The 23643-nt window shown below is 37.4% G+C and overlaps 1 protein-coding gene across 5 annotated transcripts in view; it reads right to left on the bottom strand.

The window, feature by feature from the left end:
* LOC132294389 (DExH-box ATP-dependent RNA helicase DExH7, chloroplastic) overlaps window positions 1–23643 on the bottom strand; it is a 77297-nt gene that overhangs the window by 31431 nt on the left and 22223 nt on the right. For all 5 annotated transcript variants that reach the window (XM_059792227.1, XM_059792224.1, XM_059792223.1 and 2 more), the window contains 9 exons: window positions 11983–12087; window positions 11111–11251; window positions 10915–11004; window positions 10736–10792; window positions 9131–9214; window positions 8524–8622; window positions 8296–8436; window positions 7292–7362; window positions 6942–7011 (listed from right to left, as the gene is read on the bottom strand). In XM_059792227.1, coding sequence (XP_059648210.1) covers window positions 6942–7011; window positions 7292–7362; window positions 8296–8436; window positions 8524–8622; window positions 9131–9214; window positions 10736–10792; window positions 10915–11004; window positions 11111–11251; window positions 11983–12087 — 858 coding nt within the window. The remainder of the gene's footprint in view (window positions 1–6941; window positions 7012–7291; window positions 7363–8295; window positions 8437–8523; window positions 8623–9130; window positions 9215–10735; window positions 10793–10914; window positions 11005–11110; window positions 11252–11982; window positions 12088–23643) is intronic.

Raw genomic sequence — 23643 nt, 5'->3', positions numbered from 1 at the left:
CATTCAAATGAAATGCAGCGAGGATGCAGCCCTCCTTAAGAGGTTTGTCGAAAAAGACCAAGCTTATGATTTTCTTGCAGGACTAAACATTGAATTTGATGCAATAAGAGTCCAAATACTCGGAAAGGAAGATCTGCCATCACTTAATGAAACAATTGCAATTGTTCGTGCTGAGGAAGGAAGAAGAGGAGTTATGATTGAGAATAACCCAGTGGACAGTTCGGCCTTGGTTACAATAGCTGCAAATGTGAGGAACTTTGGCCGGGACCAGCCATCTAATGAAGACAACAAGCGGGCAAATTTTACAAGGCCAGTCAATAAAGATTCCCTATGGTGCACATATTGCAAAAAGTCCCGCCATACTACGGGCAAATGCTAGAAACTCTACGGCAAACCGGAGACGGCAAAAGGTGGACAACCAAAGGGACAGGGGTAGGGATGGCAATGGGGCGGGGTGGGGCGGGGATCTCATTCCCCATCCCCATCCCCGGTCAAATTTTTTACCCCCATACCCATTTAATTTTCAACCCCCTCCCCCATCCACGCCCCGCCACGCCACATTAGCCCCCGTTCCCGCCCCGCCCCGCATAACATTTTTTAAATTCCAGTTCACCTTCAACAAAATTAACACAGCCATAATATTTTCAACCTAATAATTTAATAAAACTTCAGCACAATTATAACAATTTAAAACATGATCAGATGTTTGATGCACAACGACTATGTTTTTTCTCTATGCTGTGAGGGAATAGATCTAAGGTTTCACTTTCAGAAGTGAATATATTATATATATAGTTATGTAATTTAGTAATATTTTATAACATGTAAGGACAATTTTGTAAAAATGCACTATAAAAGGGGCGGGGTTACCCCGTCCCTGCCCCATCCCCCGCCGAAGTTTCAAATACAATCTCCATCCCCTCCCCATTTACATAAATGAGTCCCCAAACCAGCCATAAACAGGGCGAGGTTGGGCGGGGACCCGTCGGGTATGGGGATTTTGCCATCCCTAGACAGGTGCAAGTGGATATGGCAAATATACAACAGGCTGGAGAAGGTAAATCTCAAGAATCATCTATTGAGTTCGATAGAGAGGAAATTGAGAAATTGAAGAATCTGCTGGGATCTTTGGAGAAACCATCTACAACAGGTACTTGCACTATGGGGTTCTCAGGTATATCTTCCTCTGCTCATGCTTTTAAAGTCTCGGATATATCCACCACAAGCTCCTGGGTCAGTGACTCAGGAGCTACAGATCACATGACCCACTCGTCACAAAAATTTATCTCATATACACCTTATCCTAGCAATAGGAAGATAATAGCCGATGGTTCTGTGACAACAATGGCTAGTCAGGGAGAATTTTTTATAAGCAAAACCCTCACACTTAGAAATGTTCTCCATGTACCAAAATTATTTACCGACCTTTTGTCAATCCACAAGCTCACTAAAGATTCTAATTGCAGTGTGGTGTTTTATCCCTCTCGTTGTGTATTTCAGGAACAGGGCACGAGGAGGATGATTGGACATGCTAAAGAAAGGGATGGTCTCTACCATCTTGAAGAACCCAGTGGTCAAGTTAGTGTTGTGAATTCCTCACCATTATCATTTCTTTCAGAGTCTTTTAAATCCAAAAAAGACAAGATTTGGCTTCAACACCTCCATCTTGGTCACCCATCATTTAGAGTCCTTAAAATTATGTTTCCTTTATTGTTCCAAGGATTAGATGTTGAAAATTTTCCCTGTGATGTCTGAGAACTTGCAAAGCACAAACATGCTTCTTTTCCAATAATCGATAAAAGAACATTTGTTCCATTTACTCTTATTCATAGTGACATTTGGGGACCGTCCACTGTTTCTACCATTTCTGGGGCTCGGTGGTTCGTTTCTTTCATTAATGATTGCACTCATGTGTCTTGGATCTTTCTTATGAAAAATAAATCTGATATGAGCTCTGTCTTTCCTGTTTTTTACAACATGGTCAAAACACCATTTGGTACTGAAATAAAAAGATTTCGTTCTGACAATGCTAAAGACTATTTTTATCAATTTCTCTTACCATATTTCCGAGAAAAGGGCATAATAAATTAATCTTCTTGTGTTAACACACCCCAACAAAATGGTGTGGTTGAACGAAAGAATGATCACATTTTAGCTATTACAAGAGCATTCTTGTTTCAAAAAAATGTTCCTAAGCAATATTGGGGGGAAGCGGTTTAGACTGCTGCTCATATGATAAACAGATTGCCTACAAAGGTTCTTGATTTTAAAAGTCCTATGCAAATTTTAACGAAATTCTTTCCTAATTTCAATGCTTCAAGTAGTCTTGTTCCCAAAATATTTGGTTGTGTTGCTTTTGTCCATGTGCATTCTCAAAACAGGGGAAAACTTGATCCACGGGCTGTCAAATGCTTCTTTATTGGCTATTCTTCCACTCAAAAGGGGTACAAATGCTATCATCCTCCCACAAGAAAATTCTGTGTCAGCTGATGTCACTTTTGTCGAAGAAGATCATTACTTCACTTGTCCTTATCTTCAGGGGGAGATCTCATTCACGGAAGATAAGGACAAGGATCTTTTTCTTCTTGATTTTCCATTGTCCTCCTCCTCGGTTCCTGTCTTTGTTGTCCAGCCAAACACTCACTCCGTTCCTATTAACATTCAGTCCGTTCCTATTGATCAACCTGAGCTAGTCCAGCTTCAGCCAAACATTCAGTCCGAATCCATACATCCTGAAACCGAGCCTCATACACCCAAGTCACAAGAGATGATAAAGAGAAAACAAATTCAAGACTCTACTCGTCCACTGCTGGTTTTTTCAAGAAGAAGGGCACCAATCACTCAATCTTAGGGGTGGCAAAAATCCCCAACCCGGTGGGGAACCGCCTCACCCCCGCCCCATTTAAAGTGGGTTTGGAGAACCGTTTACTTAAATGGGGTAGGAATGGGGGTTAAAAAAAAAACCGGCCGGTTGCAAGGCGGGGGCGGGGGACTAAGATACCCGCCCCATAACCGCCCCGTTTAATATGAAATTACTAATTTACCCTGCCATGTTAATATATTTACCAAATTAACCTTCACTATATATATATATATATATATTGGAAACCCTACACTTCAGTTTCAAACCCTACACTTCAATAGCAGCGGCAGCCGTGTCTCTGTCTCTGAGCTCTCTCTCAAACCCAGAATACATCCACCATTTTATTTTGCTATTAAGTCAGACCAGATCCGGATGAGTCGTTGGAGAGTGTGGTTGGGGACGAAGTCTGGAGGCTGTTGGGTGAGTTCGCCTTCGTCGAGCCAACATTGGATGTTGGAGCGGTTGTAGGTGACTCCGCTGTGGTGGAGAGTCACAGGGGATTTCATGAAGTCCAGTGAGATTGGACACCTGAAGAAGCTAGGAATTGTGATGTCCAAACTTCTTGGTTGGTTTGTCTGTGAATTTGGAGGCTGTTAGGTGAGTTTGGGAGGCGGCGAGTTGGTGGGTGAGTTGGGATCGGATCGAGTCAAACCAGATCCGGATGAGTCGTTGGAGAGTGTAGATTTTGTAGTTTGCAGTTGCAGAGAGAGAGAGAGGGCAAGTTCAGAGTTTTGATTTTTTTATTCTTGAACAATCTGAAATGATATGCTGATATGGGTTTTGAACTTTTGATTCTTGCAGACAGATAGATAAACTGAAATATATGGGTTTTGACCTTCTGATTCTTGTAGATTTTGTAGTTTGCAGTTGCAGAGAGAGAGAGAGAGAGGGCAAGTTCAGAGTTGAGAACGAGAATAGAGATGGAGGCGACTGGGGAGGCTAACATGATTTGCCCTAAAAATAAAATTGGTTATGGGGCGGGGGAAGGGGCGGGGCAAGTGGGGATGGGGCGGGGGCGGGGATGGGGAATGGGAAACCCACCCCAAACCACCCCATTGCCACCCTACTCAATCTGTGCAGGTTCAATCACCCAAATCAACCCCTGCTCTTAGACTTAGCAAGGTAATTACTGAACCTATTTCTAATGAATATGGTGTCACTGAAGTTCTTGATCAAAGTGATTATGATATTCCCATTGCTATTAGAAAGAAAACTAGAGCATGCACCAAACACCCTCTGTGCTTATTCATGTCATACAAGAATCAGTCCCATAACCATAAAGCCTTTCTCACAAGCCTAAACACAATCTCCATTCCCAAAACCATATCCGAGGCATTAGGTAATGAGAATTGGAAGAATGCCATGAAGGTCGAAATGAAAGCACTTGAGAAGAACAGGACATGCGACTTGGTGAAATTGCCGAGAGGGAAGAAACCGGTGGGATGTAGATGGGTATTCACGGTGAAATACAAGTCAGATGGTTCGTTGGAGAGGTACAAAGCAAGGTAAGTTGCTAAAGGCTATACCCAAACATATGGAATAGATTATCTTAAGACATTTGCTCCTGTTGCAAAGATGAACACCGTTAGAGTGTTGTTGTCATTGGCTGCTAATCTGGGCTGGAAATTACAGCAATTCGATGTCAAAAATGCCTTTTTACGTGGTGATCTCAAGGAAGAGGTTTATATGGAAGTTCTCCACCTGGGTTTGGTTCGAATACAGGACAGGTGGTATGCAGGTTAAGAAAGGCGTTGTACGGATTAAAACAGTCTCCAAGAGCTTGGTTTGGAAGGTTTGCCAAGGTAATGCTCAACATGGGATACAAACAGAGCCAAGGCGATCACACCTTGTTTGTAAAGCACTCGGCTTCAGGGGGAGTGACTACATTGTTAGTCTATGTAGACGACATTATAGTAACAGGTGATGATTTGGAAGGAATGGAGAATTTAAAGAAGTGTTTAGTGAAAGAATTCGAAATCAAAGAGCTCGGCAAACTAAAGTATTTTCTCGGCATTGAGGTAGCACATTCTTGGGAAGGAATTTTCATATCTCAGCAAAAATATGTAACAGATTTGTTGATGGAAATAGGCAAGTTAGGTTGCAAACCAGCAGAGACGCCTATAGAGTCCAACCACAGGCTTGGAGATGCTCGGGAAGACACGGCAGTAGATAAAGGCTCCTATCAGAGACTTGTGGGAAGGCTTATCTACTTGTCACACACTAGACCAGACATAGCCTATGCAATTAGTGTTGTAAGTCAATTCATGCACAATCCCAAAGAGTCACATCTTAGGGCTGTGTATCGAATCCTACAGTACTTGAAAGGCACACAGGGCAAAGGAATTCTATTTAAGAAGGGGGAGGAGCTAACTCTTGAAGCCTACATTGATGCAGATTATGCAAGGTCTGTAATTGACAGGAGATCTACCTCGGGTTATTGCACTTTTCTAGGAGGCAACCTTGTGACTTGGAGGAGTAAAAAACAGAATGTTGTGGCAAGATCCAGTGCAGAAGCCGAGTTTAGAGCAATGGCACTTGGGATTTGCAAATTATTATGGCTGAAAATTGTCTGAGAAGATCTAAGAGTCAAGTGGGAAGGTCCAATGAAGCTTTATTGTGACAATAAGTCAGCCATTAATATTGCACATAATCCAGTGCAACACGACCGTACGAAGCACATTGAAGTTGACAGGCACTTTATAAAGGAGAAGCTTGACAGTGGCCTAATTTGCACATCATTCATTTCCACTAGCAATCAACTTGCAGACATACTCACCAAAAGATTGTCTGGAATGTTTTTTCAGAGACTAGCAAGCAAGCTTGGAACGGATGATATCCATTCACCAGCTTGAGGGGGAGTGTGGAAAATTCGGTTCTATAAATAAGGAAACCGTGTGTGTATAGCTGTAATTAGCTAAGGAAACCGTGTGTGTATAGCTGTAATTAGCCAGGAGATTTTGTAATGTTTTAGTCATTGTAATCCCTGATTTTAGGGAATTAGTTTTTGGTCAATATCTCTAGTATTAGACAGTTTCCTAGTTTTAGAGCTTCCTAATTTAGATCCTCTGAAGTGTATATAACAATGTAATTTCATTGTGATTTCAATACAATTGAATTTCAGCCCAATTTGTGTCATGTTCATTCTCCCAGCTCTTGGGAAAATTGGAAGAATTAAGTTTCATTGAAGAATATAAGTAGCATTATTAATCTGGCTCTCAAACTTGCCTTTTCAGCCACTGGTTGTGACCTTTGGGGATTAGATTGAATCATCACTTAGATTTCAACGGGCCTCAATAGACAAGTTATCTAAAGGTCATACTGTTTGGTATCAGCTAAGAATATGGCACTGATGGAGATCCTGATGAACCGTGTGGTTTACGAACTTACTATAGGTGTAGACATAGAGGATGATTTAGGATTTATTTTTATATTTTACTTTCCTTAATTATCTAGTTTTATATTTTGGTATTAGGGTTTATTAGGATTCTATTGTTAGGCCTATATATATGTGGGATGATGCATTGTGAAGGGACTCTTTCATAATTACTGACTAATTACAGAGATTATTATTAGCAGTATGGAGCTGGCTTTGTGGTATATAGTCAAGAATCAACTTTTGTTGATCTACAATAGGCTATGAAGGGAGTAGAGTGTTCTTGGTTATGGATTTTGATGTTTTCTTTTACTTCCTCAGCATTTCATATGGAACAGATGCCATTAAGCATGCACAGTGGATTAACAGACACATAAACAGCTGTTTCTCTGGTCATTTGCTATGATGGCATTGGATTTCGAGCCATCACTTTCTCTCTAGGGCATGTGGATCTTCTTTCACAATCATTATTATAGTTGATAAAGACGGGAACTGGATCCCAGTAAAAATCTCTCTCTCTCTCTCTCTCTCTCTAAGCAGTTTGGTAAATTCTCAATACAGGGGGTCATTACTAAGAAGAGGTCTTCTATTTGCTAAGCATATGCATATGGAAGTAGAACCACACAGATATGAGAAAGAGGCTCACCTCTGCTTACAAAAATTAAAACTCGGGATTATTTATTACAAAATATTACAGCAAAGCACCTGATGATTCTTTGGAAGATCAATGAGTCCGATGTCCGCTAGCAACGTTCCAAATTGTATTCGCATGTCTCTGATATGTCAATACATAAATAAGAAAACTCATAAGACTGCTCAGAAAGCAATTATTATTAATTTGATCATGATTAAAACTGACATTATTTTCAAAATGTAAATCGCAAAACCATGTTATTGAAATCCACAATGGCCAGAATACGAAGACATAAGTTAACAGGCAAAGTCATGTTTTCATAATTAGTATGTTTTAAGGTTGCTTGCATGATGAAATCACAAAGGCAACAATGTGCAGCACATGGTACTAAGTAACATAGGTGCAGGAAAAGAGAATTAACCTTATCATGTACATAACTGAACTGCTTAAAAAATAAGAATTGCAAAAACGTTGTGCAGCTTTAACTCCTTCCTGCAAAAAAATAATAATAATAAAAAATAAATAATAAAAATAAACCGTACCAGTAAGAACTTGCCTTAGGTGCAGCACCATACCACAATTCCTAATCTATATAAACAATTCCTTTTCTATATAGACATAAATCTGTAAGCTTGAAGTCAACAAAGGCACTGATCTCTTCTGGGGTCGTGATTACCAAGCAAACCATACTGTGGCATAATAAGGAATGAGAAATTTTCATTGTCATAATGCATGCATTTGTTCCAGTCTTTGGTTCTAAAGCAGACACCTTCATAAGGATAGCAATGTCTTGGTCGGACTAGCATCCGAGCAATTCAATCCACTCGACTTTACATTACAGAACTGAATATATTCAAATGTGAATGTGATTTATGAGTTCAACCTTAGGTATAGTCCATTTGACAAAGATCTAAATCAGGATAAATTTTATGATATATGTATTTTTATGAGAATGCAGGCAGGCCTTGGCGCAATAGTAAGGATGCTCCATTGTGACCTGGAAATCATGGTTCAAAACAGGAAACAGCCTCTCCACATATGGAGGTAAGGCTGCGGAACATCAAACCCTCCCCAGAACCCGCAGTGGCGAGAGCCCCGTGCACTGGGCTAGCCCTTTTTTATGTATTTTTACAAGAATAATTTAGTTATTTTATCAAATACTATAGAAAAATTAGTTAATTTGATCTACTTAGTAAACATGGAACCTTTTTTCAGATTCAAATGAAATTCAGATTTTTGAATCCAGGATTGAATTTGAAATTGGTATCTACAGTCAAATTTAAAATTTAAATCTGGCCAGATCCCACCGAACTCAACCTATAACCATATAACTAAACATGACAGGAGATTCAATCCTCACCCACTAAAGTAACCCATCCGTTACATAGAAAATATGATTGGAAGTATGGTTGCACATTGACTAACCTGATGCAGTACCTTCTCCCATTTCTTATATGCAATCATCATCACTAAGTGGTCAGATTGCCGGTTACCATCATCTGAATTGTTTGCACTGTCTGGCTTATCAGTCAAGAGTGCCAACTTTGCTCTTTCAACATTTTGCCTCTGCAATTTACAGAAAACATTTTCCATGATATAATTCCTTTCTTTTCTGAAAAACAAAACAAAAATAGTATGCATTACAAAAGAGACCTCGTCTTTTGGATATACAAATGGAGACTTGTAGCTCAAAAATGCCGAAATAGAGAGAATGGGTGATAAGCAACCAAATATTCCACCATATAACATCATCTGCGATTCCAGATAAATATAGTATCAATAGCATGGCCCAATAAAAATTATTCGTGCCGGTCCATGACAACTAGAGCATGAATATGCATTCACACATGTGAGAGAGAGAGACTTAAAATCCATTATGAATGCTCAAAAAGGCTAAGGTAGAAGAGAAAACAAATATAGCCTGTCAAAAAGTCCAAACCTAAAACAGGACCATACAAGTCAAGCACTGAAAAGATTGCTGGAAAGTATAACAAGTCTTTCGTATAATTAAAATTAGCTGCTGAAAAAAAAAAAAAAAACTTCAAGAGAAAGGAAAATAAGCCTATGCATTGGTTATTAGAGGAAAAGAAAAAAAAAAATTGAAGTAGCAGTACTAGCAAAAAGAAGATAATTAAGAAAACAGAAAGGGCTTGTCAGCAATAAAGTTTGCTGTTGAATCCATTCTACAAGGAAATGAAATATTAAAAGGAAAGCCAACACTACTGGTAAATGTAAATAAAAGTAATTACTTTAGACACACCTTTCCAATCAATACATCAACTGGAAGTTTCGCCAAATGATACCCAAGGGGAGTCAACTCTTCATCCCTTTCAATGGCACCAACCTAAATCATAGCCCAATTAGATGTTCCATGAATTATGACATCAAAAGCCTGGAAGATACGAAACTAAATTCATATAAATTAAGATCCGACTAGCAGCCTTCGAGGCAATCATACATTTCATGTTACATATTGATCGCTATGAGAACATATACAAATAGAACGCCTATTTTTAAGGGAAAATGGATAAGAATTTGGAGAGAAATTTAAGATCAATGAGATTTTTGACAAGATTTTGCAGAGTCAAATGCTTTACATTGTAGGAAAGTAACATCAGTAAGTAAATTGTTACAGTTTCACCAAACACAACACCATAAACTAGATAGATAGCAATTACACGAAAACAAAGCATCAGATAAACGTAAACGCGGTTCTAAAATTTGTTTCAAAGTTCGATTGAGCATGACAAAAAAATGTGGAAACAATTTGCTAAGGGCCTGTTTGGCAAGCATTTCCGTTTTGCGCTTCTGTTGTCATCCGTTTTTTGTGGAGTGTGTTCAATAGTAATTGGAAGCACGATTGGTAATGAAAATTTTGTTGCAAGATTTTTGGACACAGAAACATGAAAAAATGTTTGATAAAAAAGTGTTGCAAGATTGAGAAACAAAATGGTTAGTTAAAAAAGGCCACCTAGAGTTTTCTACAGTGTTTTTGCTACAGTACAAAAACATTAGGAAACAACACCTTTCTGTTTCCGATTTGGGAATCTTTTCGGCAACAAACGCCTATACTATTCAAATGAACATGATGCGGTGTTGTGCTTCGCTACAGTACACCATCAACACCACAAAACACAAAACAAAAGTGGTTGCCAAAACAGACCCTAAGGTACACATTTGTCTGTGGAGTACAACACATGCCAATGAACCCACCCCTCCACCATATGGAGTAGCAGGAGATACCAATCAAGCTAGAAAGCTGGTGGTCAATTTGTTCAAGTATATAAAAACTTGAAATATTGAGCCACATGTCAGAAAATGGACATATCAAACATGATGGTGATCATGTCAGAACAGACAAAAATGTATTGGAACACAAATGGTCACAGGAAAATCAATTCTAAGTGGAATCAGTTAAAACTTAATAAAAATAAATAAAAAAAATTAAATGATTATTAGATTGACAAAAAAATTAAACACTAATAGAAGAGCTGCAACAGATAGCCATTAGAAAGAGACAATTCCTTTGTCGATTCCTTCACTCTTCACACAGGCTCCAATAAGGATGCATTTGTAACCCATTTTTGTTCTCATATTTCAGTAAATTATACATTCCATTACTATATAGAGCAAAACTTCAGACATAAATTGGTCTATCAGAATATCCTCTGTTCAGAAAATTGGAAGTCTCTATTCACGCAGGAATTAAGACCAAGATTACTGAATGTGCACATTAGAGCAACCAAGACGCATAACCAGATCAATATCTTTAGGCAATATTTCATGTGTTCAAAGTTAGTTCTAGGACCATAGTTCACAACATACTGAATGAACATCTTTTTTCACAACACACAATTTTACATACCTCATATAGCAATGAAATTGCTGAGTTCATAGCCTCTTCCCTTGGAGGTTCCAGAGCCTGAAAACACCACGTTAACATAGAATCCAGGCACAACACAAAAGAGAGAACTTCATCATTCAAAACTGCAAGAGACATTATTAAAAGAAATCACCTATTTATAAGGATTACAGAAAACATACCTTCGACAAAAATGGCTTTATGTTACCAAGTGAAAGTAATTTAATTTGTAAGCACAATTCTACTAATGGCATCCGCAGCATCTCGGGTATCTTGGCATTGAATAGAATCAATCACAAAGTGACCATAAGGATTTATAACCATCACTCTTTAAATAGCATAAAAAACAACCACACACTTTACTGGAGCACTAAATACCTGGAATGCGCGCAAGAGTTTCTCGAACCTATGGCGTGTATACAAGCAAAAGCAGATCCCCGGTTTTACACGTCCAGCTCTTCCTCGACGTTGCTTTGCATTTGCTCGAGATATCCAATCTTCAACCATGCTTGACAATTTCTAATGGCAAATAATTACAACACTTGGAATCAATAAATTACATGCCACTATGCATATTAAACTGGCAAGCAGACAAAAAATTATACTCTAAGAAGTCACCCTAAAGAATGTTATTTGAGTAACCAATGAACCAATTTCCTTGGTGAAAAAGGAAGTATATAAAAATAAAATAAACAAGCCAACATCATGGAAGGTAGCTCCTACATAAGATTTTCCTTTTTTACTTTCTATTTTCTTTATTAAAGAATAATACCTCCTATATAAGCTAGTATGTATAAAACAGATCATTGGGAGTTCATAAAATCTGCCTATCTATGAAGATATCCCTATACCTAAGTTAGGTTCAATGAGCTTAGTAAACTACGAAGAATAAAAGCTTGCATGGCACTAGGAAAAATTATTCATCCACTTGTCACTATCTATGATGATAGTATTCTATCAAATATATTATCTACGGCTGTTACAGAAATACTTCCATGAATGTTTCCATAACCAGCAGAAACAAGAAGAATGCTAAATGTAGAAAATGCTTGGATGATGATGGGGTCAGTAAATATTTTTAGCTCTTAATACTTATAATATATATATATATATATATATATATATAAATAGCTCATAATAACATGTACAAAAAAAGGAATTATCATGAGCTGCAATTAGAAAAACTAGTATACTGTTGTACAATAAAAAAATATTAATATAGAATTTATTTGTTGAGACAAAGCACAAACCTTTTGTGGATTATAACGATTCTCCTTATGTTTTCCAGAGTCGATAACGTATACCACATCATCTATTGTGATACTAGTCTCAGCAATATTTGTGGCTATTATAACCTGGGACATGGAGACATTAAAAAGAGAAGTACCTATTATGGTACAATAAATTAACCAAAGACAAGTTGAATAAAAAATTAGATGTAAGACATTCTTCAGTAACTATATTTAACAATCTAAGCAATTCATTTAGAGAAATTATTTTTTTTCATTTAACACAGTTTGAGAATGAATCACCAGGCATTAAACATTCTGTAATCTTTGTATCAAAATAATTTTCACCTAAAATCTCCACACTTTTTTTTTCTCCAGAAAGTAAAATCTCAATATTGTCATTACCTCAGAAACATAGGATAAAGTCCACGGTAGATAAATGGATGATTTAGACGAGAAGCGGATTATCAGTAAAATCCCTAAACAGATTGCCAATTCAATCCCTCAATATTATAAATTCGGAGGGCGAAAACAATGGCTTGGCCTGGCCCAATTTCGTACCGACCCTTGCTAGAGGCCGGAAGGTTAGTGTGAGGACAAAATCTAGCCCTTGAAGCCAGCCCAGAAAAATAGACGCAAATCTTTCTTTGAAAAAATGAAAAACCTATTTTTACGTTAATTATTATCAATGTACAAGTGCAATATTACATCATTCATGATCTCATCATTCATTTTCATATCCAATGTACGTCAACTATAACTCTAATTTATATATATTAAGTCTCAATTATATTTATTTAACTTATCTTTTATAACTTAATTTGTACTTACCAAGAACTTAAAAGGTTATTATAACTTACAAATTTATAAGAAGTTTACGTTATATAGAAAGAGAGTTAATATTAAAAAGATCATGAGTTAATATTTATAACAATTTACGAAGCTTATAGTCATACAATACCTAAGTTATTATTTATATAATTTATATTAAGTATACTTATGATCGGAAATGATCTCTTGCACACCGGTGAGTAAGAAACTTATCCACACCAAGCATGATGACCGTTGGATATGATTGTTATACTTTTTTCTGGTAACTACTTTTTGATGCAGCAGCGGGTAGGGGTGATTCGAAACCAGAATTCATGTAGATTCAGAAAGAGATTGAGAGAGAAAGGGAAGAAGAATAGAGGGAAAAGAATTCAGAGGGTGAAGAAATCACGAAAATCTCAAATTCAATATCAATAATAATCGTTAAAAGCTGCCTTTCACAATGTCTTAACCAACCTTATATAGGCATCAAAGAAAAACCCTAATCAAACTATAACCATAAATAGAAATCCTAAAATCAAATAATAATAATAATAAAAGTCAAAATCCCTAATTCTATCTTTCCTTCCCACGTCTCCAATAATAGGCATGGGCCGTATGGATTTCAAGCTCTCTGGCCAGGCCTGGTTCTTCATTATTCCCTCCTGGTTGAGAAGAACTCTCCTCCGGAGAGTAAATGCACAAGTATATCTCCAAAAAGTATGGGTCAATACTCCGTCTGGTATTTAAAACTGGAAAACCCTTCCATCGAACAAGGTAATACTCAATATCTCCAAGATGAGGGCCATCACTCTGATAATCAACAATACCCTTTGTCCAATCCATATAATGCGGCAGAAAAGATAGATGAACTAATGCCGGTGCTGAGGAAAATGTAAATCCACCTGTAGGAACACATGCCAATAAAATAGGAGGCTCAAAGGTGCCTCGGTCAGATAACAAATACTCCGCATCAAAAATTGAATTAGTGCTCATATCCAAAGACCAGTCAAAGAAATAGGCATCAGATCCTGATTTTTGAATGATGTGGAAAAGTCTTTCAATTTTGGCATGTTTCATTGATAAAGTTGAGGTAGTGCACAAAATATAGCATAATCTCCTTCATTAAATTCATGATTCCTATTATGAGCATATGCAACAAGTTCATAATTCTTTTTACTTAAGACAATTTCTTGTCATATATCGGCATAAAAATCATGAACAAGCTGAACGAAGGAATCAACAAACTCAAGTGAATACAAACATGGAGGTGAAGGAACATGATCAATGGACTGGCATGGAAATGAATTATAGACAATCTCAAAAAAATAATTGCCAGTAAATTGATTTGTTAAACTTGTATAGGCATATTCCATAATGGGCAATAACAATTTTCTTTTGCATCTAAGAAAGTTGGTTAGTTTTCTTACTAACGTGCACCTAGACAAGATGCAAAAGGAAACTTCAAATTTGTTTCTAAGAATGTCCAAAGTGTCTTCCAAAAATTATTGTTGTACTTGACATCCTTGTTTGACACAGTGGATGTGGATGACTCATGAAGTTTACCAATCTCTTCAGTGCAATCTTGAGTGATCTCTTTTTGTGCAAATCTATCATCTGGCTGACTTAGTTCAACATGTTCACAAGGATGTGTGAGATTATGTGTGGCAACTGAATACGATTCTGGGGCTAAGTCAATTGTGTTTTGCACAATAGTCATATTTGGTAATTCAGACACATCTTGACAAATAGAGGCGACTACTACAACAAAATCAGTGGACAAAAGGCCTAAAGATTGTAGAGCCTTTGGAAGACGGGGCTCAAGAATTGTAGCGCAGTTTTTCAAGACTTTTTCTCCTAACTTATAAGATTGAGGTGAAATAGTCTGATTTCCTTTCCTAACACTAGTTAGAAGAGGACGAAGTAGCTCTATGGAGATATAGTCGCATTCCTCCAGTACAAGAGTCATAGTTTACTTCATATGTTTAAAGATATTGTCCGGATGAAAATATCTTATTTCTGTTAAAAAGTACTGAAGCATCTGGACAATCAACTCTTCACGTTCCAAATCTAACATTATCAAACATGACTTGACACTTGCAAATGTGTTGAGGATTTTGACCCTTTTACCATAAGATGGACTAGATGTATCGGATAGATTTTCAAAAGATGATACAATCACCTGAAATATTTCTACCATTTGATCATCATTATAGGGAAAATCTGGTGCTGTAATCCTTGTTAACTCACTAAGGCATGAGGCTACTGCAACTCTAACATCACAATCTGAATGCTTTAAAAACATTTTAGCAATTAAAGCCTTCATTATCGAAGAGAGTGCAGCTTGCATTGAAGCACATGGGTCCTGGTGTACTTTGCAAAGCAAGTGATCAGTTTTGTTAAGCAACCAAAGGAGCGCACTGATTGAGGATGGAGGTTGAAAAAGCCTATTTCCAATTTTCAGAAGTTGTTGTTCCAAATTTATTTTCAGTGTTGTTTTTGTTTCCCTATCATTTTCACACCAGTTAATGCTATTTCCATGTGATGGGAAGCTTGGTTTGGACTCAACAATCTTAACCTTGCTTGGCTTAAAACAAAGCCATTGGGGACATAAAACGATGTTCTCCTCTGACATTGTTAAGAGGAGTAGGTCAATGGACAAAGTTTAAAGAAGGTTGTTGATGGTCATGGTGGAAAGGTATAAGAATGGTTGAGGATAATGCCAACATAGAACTCAAATTGAATTAAGTAAACTAAATTATAAACTAGAACAATGCACAACTAAGAAATCTGAATGCAAATGAAATTAATTATGCTAGAAGTCATGCACTGGTTTAGGTGTAAAAATAAAGTGGAAACAATGAAAAGATGTTTTTATTTTTTATTAAATGTGCGACTGAGGCAATTTAAAGGGGTTCAAAATTTAAATGGTTCAATTAGGACCTTTTTGCAAATTTCTATACTGATCAAATGGATAAAAGTACTAAAACAATTTTAATTGAAGTATATGTACCTTTTCAAAGTCCAATATAGATCCCAATTGAATGCTCCCAGGTGTTGAAGATTATGAAAAATGGCTTCAATAATTGAAATAAAGATTTCTGCCCTTTTTTTTTTTTCCCTGTAGAACTGGTATTTTACTGGGCTGGTTTCTGCTGAAAACCGGTGCAGTTCTGGACTGGTTCCAAAACTAGAATATCCCTGCACTTGTGACCAAACAGTGCTGCATATGATTCTGGGCTGGAGAAAATCTGCTGGGCCAAGACAAACACTCTGGTATGGGTGTTAAAATCTGGGCTGCAGGCTGCAGGCTGCTGGATGTTTCAAAGTGAACCGGGTCAAACTGTGACACGGGTCGGGTTTACTGGTTTAAAGAGAAACCAAGGCCTTGCTTGCAATGCAACTTTGGGAACAGTTTCTGAGATCAGTTTTCAGTTTTTTGAGTTAGAAAATTCGCTTGGTTGACAAAAACTCCGAAACAGTTTTCAAAGAACAAAAATTTTTAAAAACTATTTGGTTATCTAAAAATAGTTTTCTTAACTTAAAAGAAGGGAAGAAAAAAAAAAAAAAAAAAAAAAAAAATTCATGAAAGAAAGATTTTACTCAAAGAATACATTCATAAATTTTATTTGGTTGTATGAAAATAAATTTTTAAAAAAAAAATTAAAGAAAATTTTATAAGATTCATTTATTTATTAGATGTTAACTAGTGTTACCATTCATTTCAACAACAAAATCACCATCTTATGACATTTTTATTTACACAATATTAGTGATATATATATATATATATATATATATATATATTGACTAAAACTAAATTAATTACTTAAAAAAATTACTTAAAGACATTTATGGACAAATAGAGAATATGAATTTAAATCTATTCCTGAGGAAGTATAAAAATCTCCATAAGTCAATAATAATAATAATAACAAAACACTCTATAATATCTTCTTTTATTAAGAAAAAAAAAATTAGATATCAAACTTGTATATATAATTCAGAAGCACCTGTTTTAATATATTCAATAATTTTAAGCAACATTAAATAATATATGACATTAAATATGTACATGAATGGATCCATAAATACTGTAATAAAAAGGTCCAGCATTAAAAAAGATAAATCAGCAATCGCTAATATCCTAAACCTAACCCTAATCCTAACTTGATGCGTTGGCGAAAGTGAAGTTGGGCTTTCAAGAGACGGTATGATCATCGAAGAGTTGAAGCCGACAACAAATCTAGGGCTTGGAAGATCAAATTCAGAAGCAAATTGGGTCTTGAAGATTTTCTTGGCTAGAGATGAAATTCAGAAGCAGATTGGATCTTGAAGATGTTCTTGGCTTCTTCGCCTCTCAGATCACTACCTTTCTGGTGTTATTGCTACAATGACGGAGTAATTTTAGGGTGGTTGCTTTGACTGAATCTTCTCTATCTGCAGAAATTGAAAATTTTGGCGACATGGCAGAAGAGGAAGAGTTCAGCTGTAAATAGAGAGAGAAAAAGGGGGAAAGGAGAGGGAATGATATAAACGAGGAAGAGGAACGCCTTTTTTTATTTAGTGGAATCTGTTCTCTGTGTTTTCAATAAATGAGTTTGGTTTTGTGAAAATTCTGAGAACATCATTTTTTTGTTCTCTAAAAACCGTAACTCTGTTTACTCAGTTTTTGAAAAACTGTTCTTGAAAAACAGTTCCAAGCAGTGTGTAAATTGGTTTTCTGAATTTTGGAAACTCCCAGAACAGAAAACTGTTCTTGAAAAACAGTTCCGAGCAGAGCCCAAATCTTTCCTTTTTCCAAACCAATTCTAACTTCTTCTTTTTTTTTTGGAAAGTTGAACCAATTCTGACTTCCCAAAATCCTGATATTTTCAAACCAAAAGGCTGACTTTCTAAAATCGCGAAGATGATGCTGAATTAAATTCGACTTCCCAAAATTAAACACTGCTGAAATTGTGACTAACAGCAATGATCAGAAATTCTCTGGTGAGACTGTTTGGCGGCAGGCTGGCTGACGGCAAGAGACGTAACGATGATGATGGCAACAAGAGAAAACTTTTGCAACGACAATCTGTGGGTGAAGAACACGATGAACAGGGGCTGGGTTTAGGGCAGACGTTTGGATGGATTGTGGTGGGGTTTTGGTGGCAGCGGATAGAGGTATTTTGGGTCTAAAATCGCGAAGATGACGCTGAATTAAATTCAACTTCCCAAAATCAAACACTGCTGAAATTGTGACTAACAGCAATGATCAGAAATTCTCTGGTGAGACTGTTTGGCAGTAGGCTGGCTGACGGCAAGAGATGTAACAATGATGATGGCAACAAGAGAAAACTCTTGCAACGACAATCTGTGGGTGAAGAACACGATGAACAGGGGTTGGGTTTAGGGCAGACGTTTGGATGGATTGTGGTGGGGTTTTGGTGGCAGCGGATAGAGGTATTTTGGGTGGATGACAGAAGGCGATGCACAGATAGTGGGTGTACTGTGTGTGTGAACAGCAGGGTAAACAATGATTATTGCTGAACTTTTTTTTTTTTTTTTGCTAAAAAAAGATGATGATGGCTGAACTTTGAATCTTTTGCTCTGATACCAATTGATGCAGCAGCGGGTAGGGGCGATTCGAAACCAGAATTCAAGTAGATTCAGAAAGAGATTGAGAGAGAGGGAAGAAGAATAGAGGGAAAAGAATTCAGAGGGAGAAGAAATTACGATAATCTCAAAATTCAATATCAATAATAATCATCAAAAGCTGCCTTTCACAATGTCTTAACCAACCTTATATAGGCATCAAAGAAAAACCCTAATCAAACTATTACCATAAATAGAAATCTTAAAATCAAATAATAATAATAATAAAAGTCAAAATCCCTAATTCTATCTTTCCTTCCCACGTCTCCAATAATAGGCATGGGCAGTATGGACTTCAATCTGTCGGGCCAGGCCCGGTTCTTCATCACTTTTTTAGACTGGAATCATATTCAATGGTCATCATGTTTCGTGTGGATAAATTTCATACTCACCGATGAGCAACATATCATTACCCTACTTATGATAATTACTTATATTTATAGATATTTTTCTTTTTTATACTTAACATGTATAACAATTAAGGATGGACAAAGATACGGGAAAAGTCACAACACTAAATGATACGCACATGAAAACACAATAAATTCTTACAATAATAGGATATATAATACAACAAGGACACAATAATATACCATAGTTCGCAATCGTGGTGTAACGGACTCAAGTCCATATCGGCGTAACGTAATGGAATCAATTATCACGATTGTGAATTTTTTTGACCTTGTACATAACTAATAAGCCAGAAAAAAATACCAATACGTCGCTTTTTACAACACAATTCAATATAAATGATTTTTTGGTAATTCCTATTGAATTCTTTAAGACCATTTAATATGATGAATTATTTTTCTCTTCTTTTCTTTTTTTGGATAAGTAAAGATGTATTAGAAAGTGTTCAAAAGGGGAACGCATCCCAGAAGTTACACAAAGGCCAAAAGCCAAAAGTGACCCTAAAAGGACCCAAAAAATCAACAAATTCCTATATAGATGTACAATATCTCCCCATAACCCAACAATAAAAGAGAGCTAACAATAAGAGATTATAAAGCCCCAATAGAAGACTCCCCTCCATCAAAGGATCTTCTATTCCACTCCTTAAACACCGCCAAATGCAAAGGGGCACCACCCTCCAAAAATCACAAACATGGGATCCCACAAGGCACCCTCTCCAAGTATCAATTAAGGCTCTCAAAGACTGAGGCATAACCCATTGAACTCCAAACAAGACAAGGAGAAGACCCCAACAATCGATAGCCACAGGACAATCAAAAGGAGATGGTCGACTGACTCTCATCCTTCTTACACACTCCTTCTCAGGTTATCAAGCATCACAATCTTGCCCCATACTGTAGTCCAAACGAAAAAGGCTACCTTAAGAGGAGCCTTGGTGTGCCAAACCGCCTTCCACGGGAAACAGATCCAAGAATGTCTCAAAAGCATCTACACAAAGAATGCACATCAAATCTCCCCCGAGGAGAGGGCACCCAAATGAGAGCAATCGGGCCTTAGCCAACCGCCATTAAAGACCTGACGATACAAAAGCTCCAAAAAGCCAACGACGTCATCCACTTCCCAGTCTTGAAAATGTCTCGAGAATCGCACATCCCAAGTTAACCTCCTATTATCAAGCCAATAACAGTTGGCAACCAGGCAAGTCTATTAACAACAATCCTGAATAGCCTAGGAAAGAACAAGCTAAAGGGCGATCACCACAAGCAAGTCCTCCCAAGAACGAGTGCCCATGCCATCCCTAACTCTGAATTTGATATGTTAGAAAATTCATCCCAAACCTTCCGAATGAATTTCCAAACACCAATATCTCCTGGGGTCCTAACGCAAGAGAACAGCATCGGCCTCTCTCCTCCCCAAAACGGGTCAGAATAACCATCCTCCAAAGTCTGTAGCACTCACCACCAAACCTCCACTATCATTTCCCAAGGAGAGCCCTCTTAAAGGGCATCAGTCTCCTAATCCCCAACCTCCCCAACTAAATAGGCATGCACACCTGCTCCCATCGAACAAGATGATATTTGAATTCGTCCCCTAAACCGCCCCATAAAAAGATTGGTTGAAGCTTCTCAATCCTTTCAGCTACCGAGGAAGGAATCTGAAAGAGAGAGGAAATATGTAGGAAGACTAGACAATGTACTTTTTATAAGGGTGACCTTCCCACTCTTCGAAAGGTACTGCTTCTTCCTCCTGGTAAGTTTCCTCTCAAAACGCTATATGATAGGGTCCCAACCCCCACCCTTCTCGATGGAGCACCCAAAGGCAATCCTAAATAAGAAATAGTGAAAGATCTGACCCCAAAACCAAGAGTAACAGCAAGAGAGGCAATATCCTAAACCTCCCCCACATGAACCAAAGCACTCTTCCGATTATTCACTTTCAGGCCAGAGACTGCCTGAAAGCAATTTAGAACACACCTCAAGTATCTCAACTAGGATACATCGGCATCGTAAAAAACATAGTACCATCCGCAAACAGCAAATGGGAAATCTCCAACGGATGAACCGCTCTGCCCACCCTAAATCCCTTAATAAATCCCAGCTCCACAGCCCTCCCCATCAATCTACTGAGAGCCTTATGACAATAATGAACAAGAAGGGAGAGAGGGGATCACCCTGCCTCAAGCATCACGAACTGCTTTAAAAAGCCCGTCCAAGACCCATTCACCAGAATCGAGAACCTCGCAGAAGAAATGTAGGCCTCAATCCATTTCCTCCATCTTTCTCGAACCCCATCCCTCTCCAACAAATAAAGCAAAAAGATCCAACTAATATGATCATAAGCTTTCTCGATGTCAAGCTTACAGAGAACACCCAGGACACCATTGCTCATCCTAGACACACTCACTGGGTGTAAGAGCTGAATCAAGGATCTAATGACCACCAATGAAAGCATTCTGGGATTTTGAAATGGCTCAGTACAAAAGATCCAAGTCTCAGAGCTAGGACCTTAGCTATTAGTTTGTAGATGCTACCCACCAAACTAATAGGTCTAAAACCCCTAATGTCAGAAGCTCCACCCTTCTTAGGGATGAGAGTAATAAATGACGCATTCAAAGATTTCTCGAAGCACCAATGGGAATGAAACATGCCCATCACCTTACCCCTCACCACAGCCCAACTCTCCAACAGGAATCTCATAGTAAAACAATTCGGACCCGAAGCTTTATCCCCATTGCAACCTTCAGCACTTCGTCCTCAGAAAAAGGGCTCTACAAACCATCCCTCTCCATCTCAGAAATTGAATCAAAATGAAGCCCCCCCAAGCTGAGGTTCTTATTAAAAAGGCATGGTAATAATATTTTTTACTAAATTAATGAATAATAATGTATTTATGCATTCAATAAATTAAAATTCATACTATATATAATATGTGAGAAGAAGAAAATTAAATTAATATATATATATATATATATATATATATATATATATATATATATATATATAATACGATTCAAAAGTATTATTCTTAAAGAAAGGATAAATAAAGATATTAAAGTAGACTGAAAAACAAAAAATGATTGTATTTATAAAAGAAAGGTTTATGGTTTTTGCAGTTTTAAGCAAATACCTAGAACAAATATAACTATTGTAGTATTTATATACGAAAGTGAATGTGGGTCAGGCGGATAGAGAGCATCATACTGAAATTTAGTGTCAGGGTTCAACTCCCCTTGACTAGCTCTTTTTTAATAAAACACATGTGGCTAGTTTGGGATGGTAAAAATCGACCCATTTTATAGAGAATCGGCCCGTTTCGTCTGATTCTGTAAAAAAATGGGCGGTTTGCTACCAAACCGGTCGGTTTTGATGTAAATTTCAGAACATTCCAGTATATTGGCTAAAACAAGTATTGGGTGCCCTATAATCAGTTCCGAACTGCCGGTTTGGCGAACCATGAAATTTACATATACGTATATATTGTATTTATGTAGGATATGATAATCATATTTGTTAGTCATATAATATATATTAGGACTAATAGTCTCTTAAAACTTATGGAAACAAGTCGAGAGTTATGTTGCATGCATAAACTTAGAACTAAATTAGACATCATACATTCTCACTATATCTTAATTCCTTTTTATCTAAGAATGTTAAGTTTTTTTCTTTTTTTAAACAATTCATTAAAAGCGCTCAAGAGGGAGCGATCCCAAAAGGATACACAAGACACCAAAGGCGACAACTAAAGCTTCAAGCTATCAACGAAGTCCAAAAGATGCCCCAAAGATTTACAGTTATGCTCATTCACCCAAAAAAATAAAGTATACACTATACAGTATACTATATTTGAGTGTCCAAATTGGAGTCTCCACCCCTTCAAAGGATCTCCTATTTCTCTCACACCACAAACCCCACCATAAGCAAGGGGAATGGCCCTCCAAACATCCCTGGCTCGGCTCTCCACAAGACAACCTCTCCAGGCCTCAATCATATCCACTGTGGATCTTGGGAACACCCAAGACACACCAAACACAACCAAGAACATAGCCCAAACATCCCTCGCCACTGGGCAGTGAAGAAGGAGGTGATTCACTGTTTCCTCTACCCTTGCACATACAACACCAGTTCTCTTCCTTAGATTGTCAAGGGTAAGAATGCTACTGTGAGCTGGACACCATACAAAGAAGGCCACCTTCAAGGGAGCTTTGGACTTCCAAATCGCCTTCCACATGAAGGAATGACCTGGGATCTCCGCAAGACTGTAATAAAAAGATCTAACCTCAAACACCCCTCTAGGTGTGCCCACCCAAACCATTTCATCCAACCCCACCCCCTCCACCACCTGTCTGTACAATAAAGCTAAGAACTCAGCTACCTCCGTAAGCTCCCAATCATGAAGAAACTGCACATCCCAACTCAACCTCCCGCTATCAAGACGTGTCCCAGAGAATACGAGAAGTAATCAGATATATGCTTGAAATATTTTTTTTTTTTTGAAAAAAAAAAGGTCTCAAATAAGATATATTTAGAATTATCGGATATGTATCCATGAGTGAGTGTGCAAGGAGTTCAGTATCATACACATATATGAATCTCTTATACAAGTTCAATGCTTCTTAGGTATTTACTTCTAAATTTAAATAGTTTACATGCTTATCAATAATATCAGATGTCATATAAACATATACTTGAATACCTAATAATTCTTCTGTGCAAACTTTTGTACATAAGAACAGACTGCTAACGAACCCCTCTACGGCTTTTTATGAGGTGCTGTTTCATAAGCGTTTCAGAGTTTTGAACCAACTATTTATTCCAAAATCCT

The sequence above is a fragment of the Cornus florida genome, unplaced genomic scaffold (assembly GCF_030987335.1).
Source record: "Cornus florida cultivar Cherokee Brave unplaced genomic scaffold, ASM3098733v1 CherokeeBrave_3.0.0_Hap2_Chr02, whole genome shotgun sequence".
NCBI lineage: Eukaryota > Viridiplantae > Streptophyta > Magnoliopsida > Cornales > Cornaceae > Cornus > Cornus florida.
The sequence above is the reverse complement of the archived record's forward strand: the minus strand, read 5'-3'. Positions and strand labels throughout refer to the sequence as shown.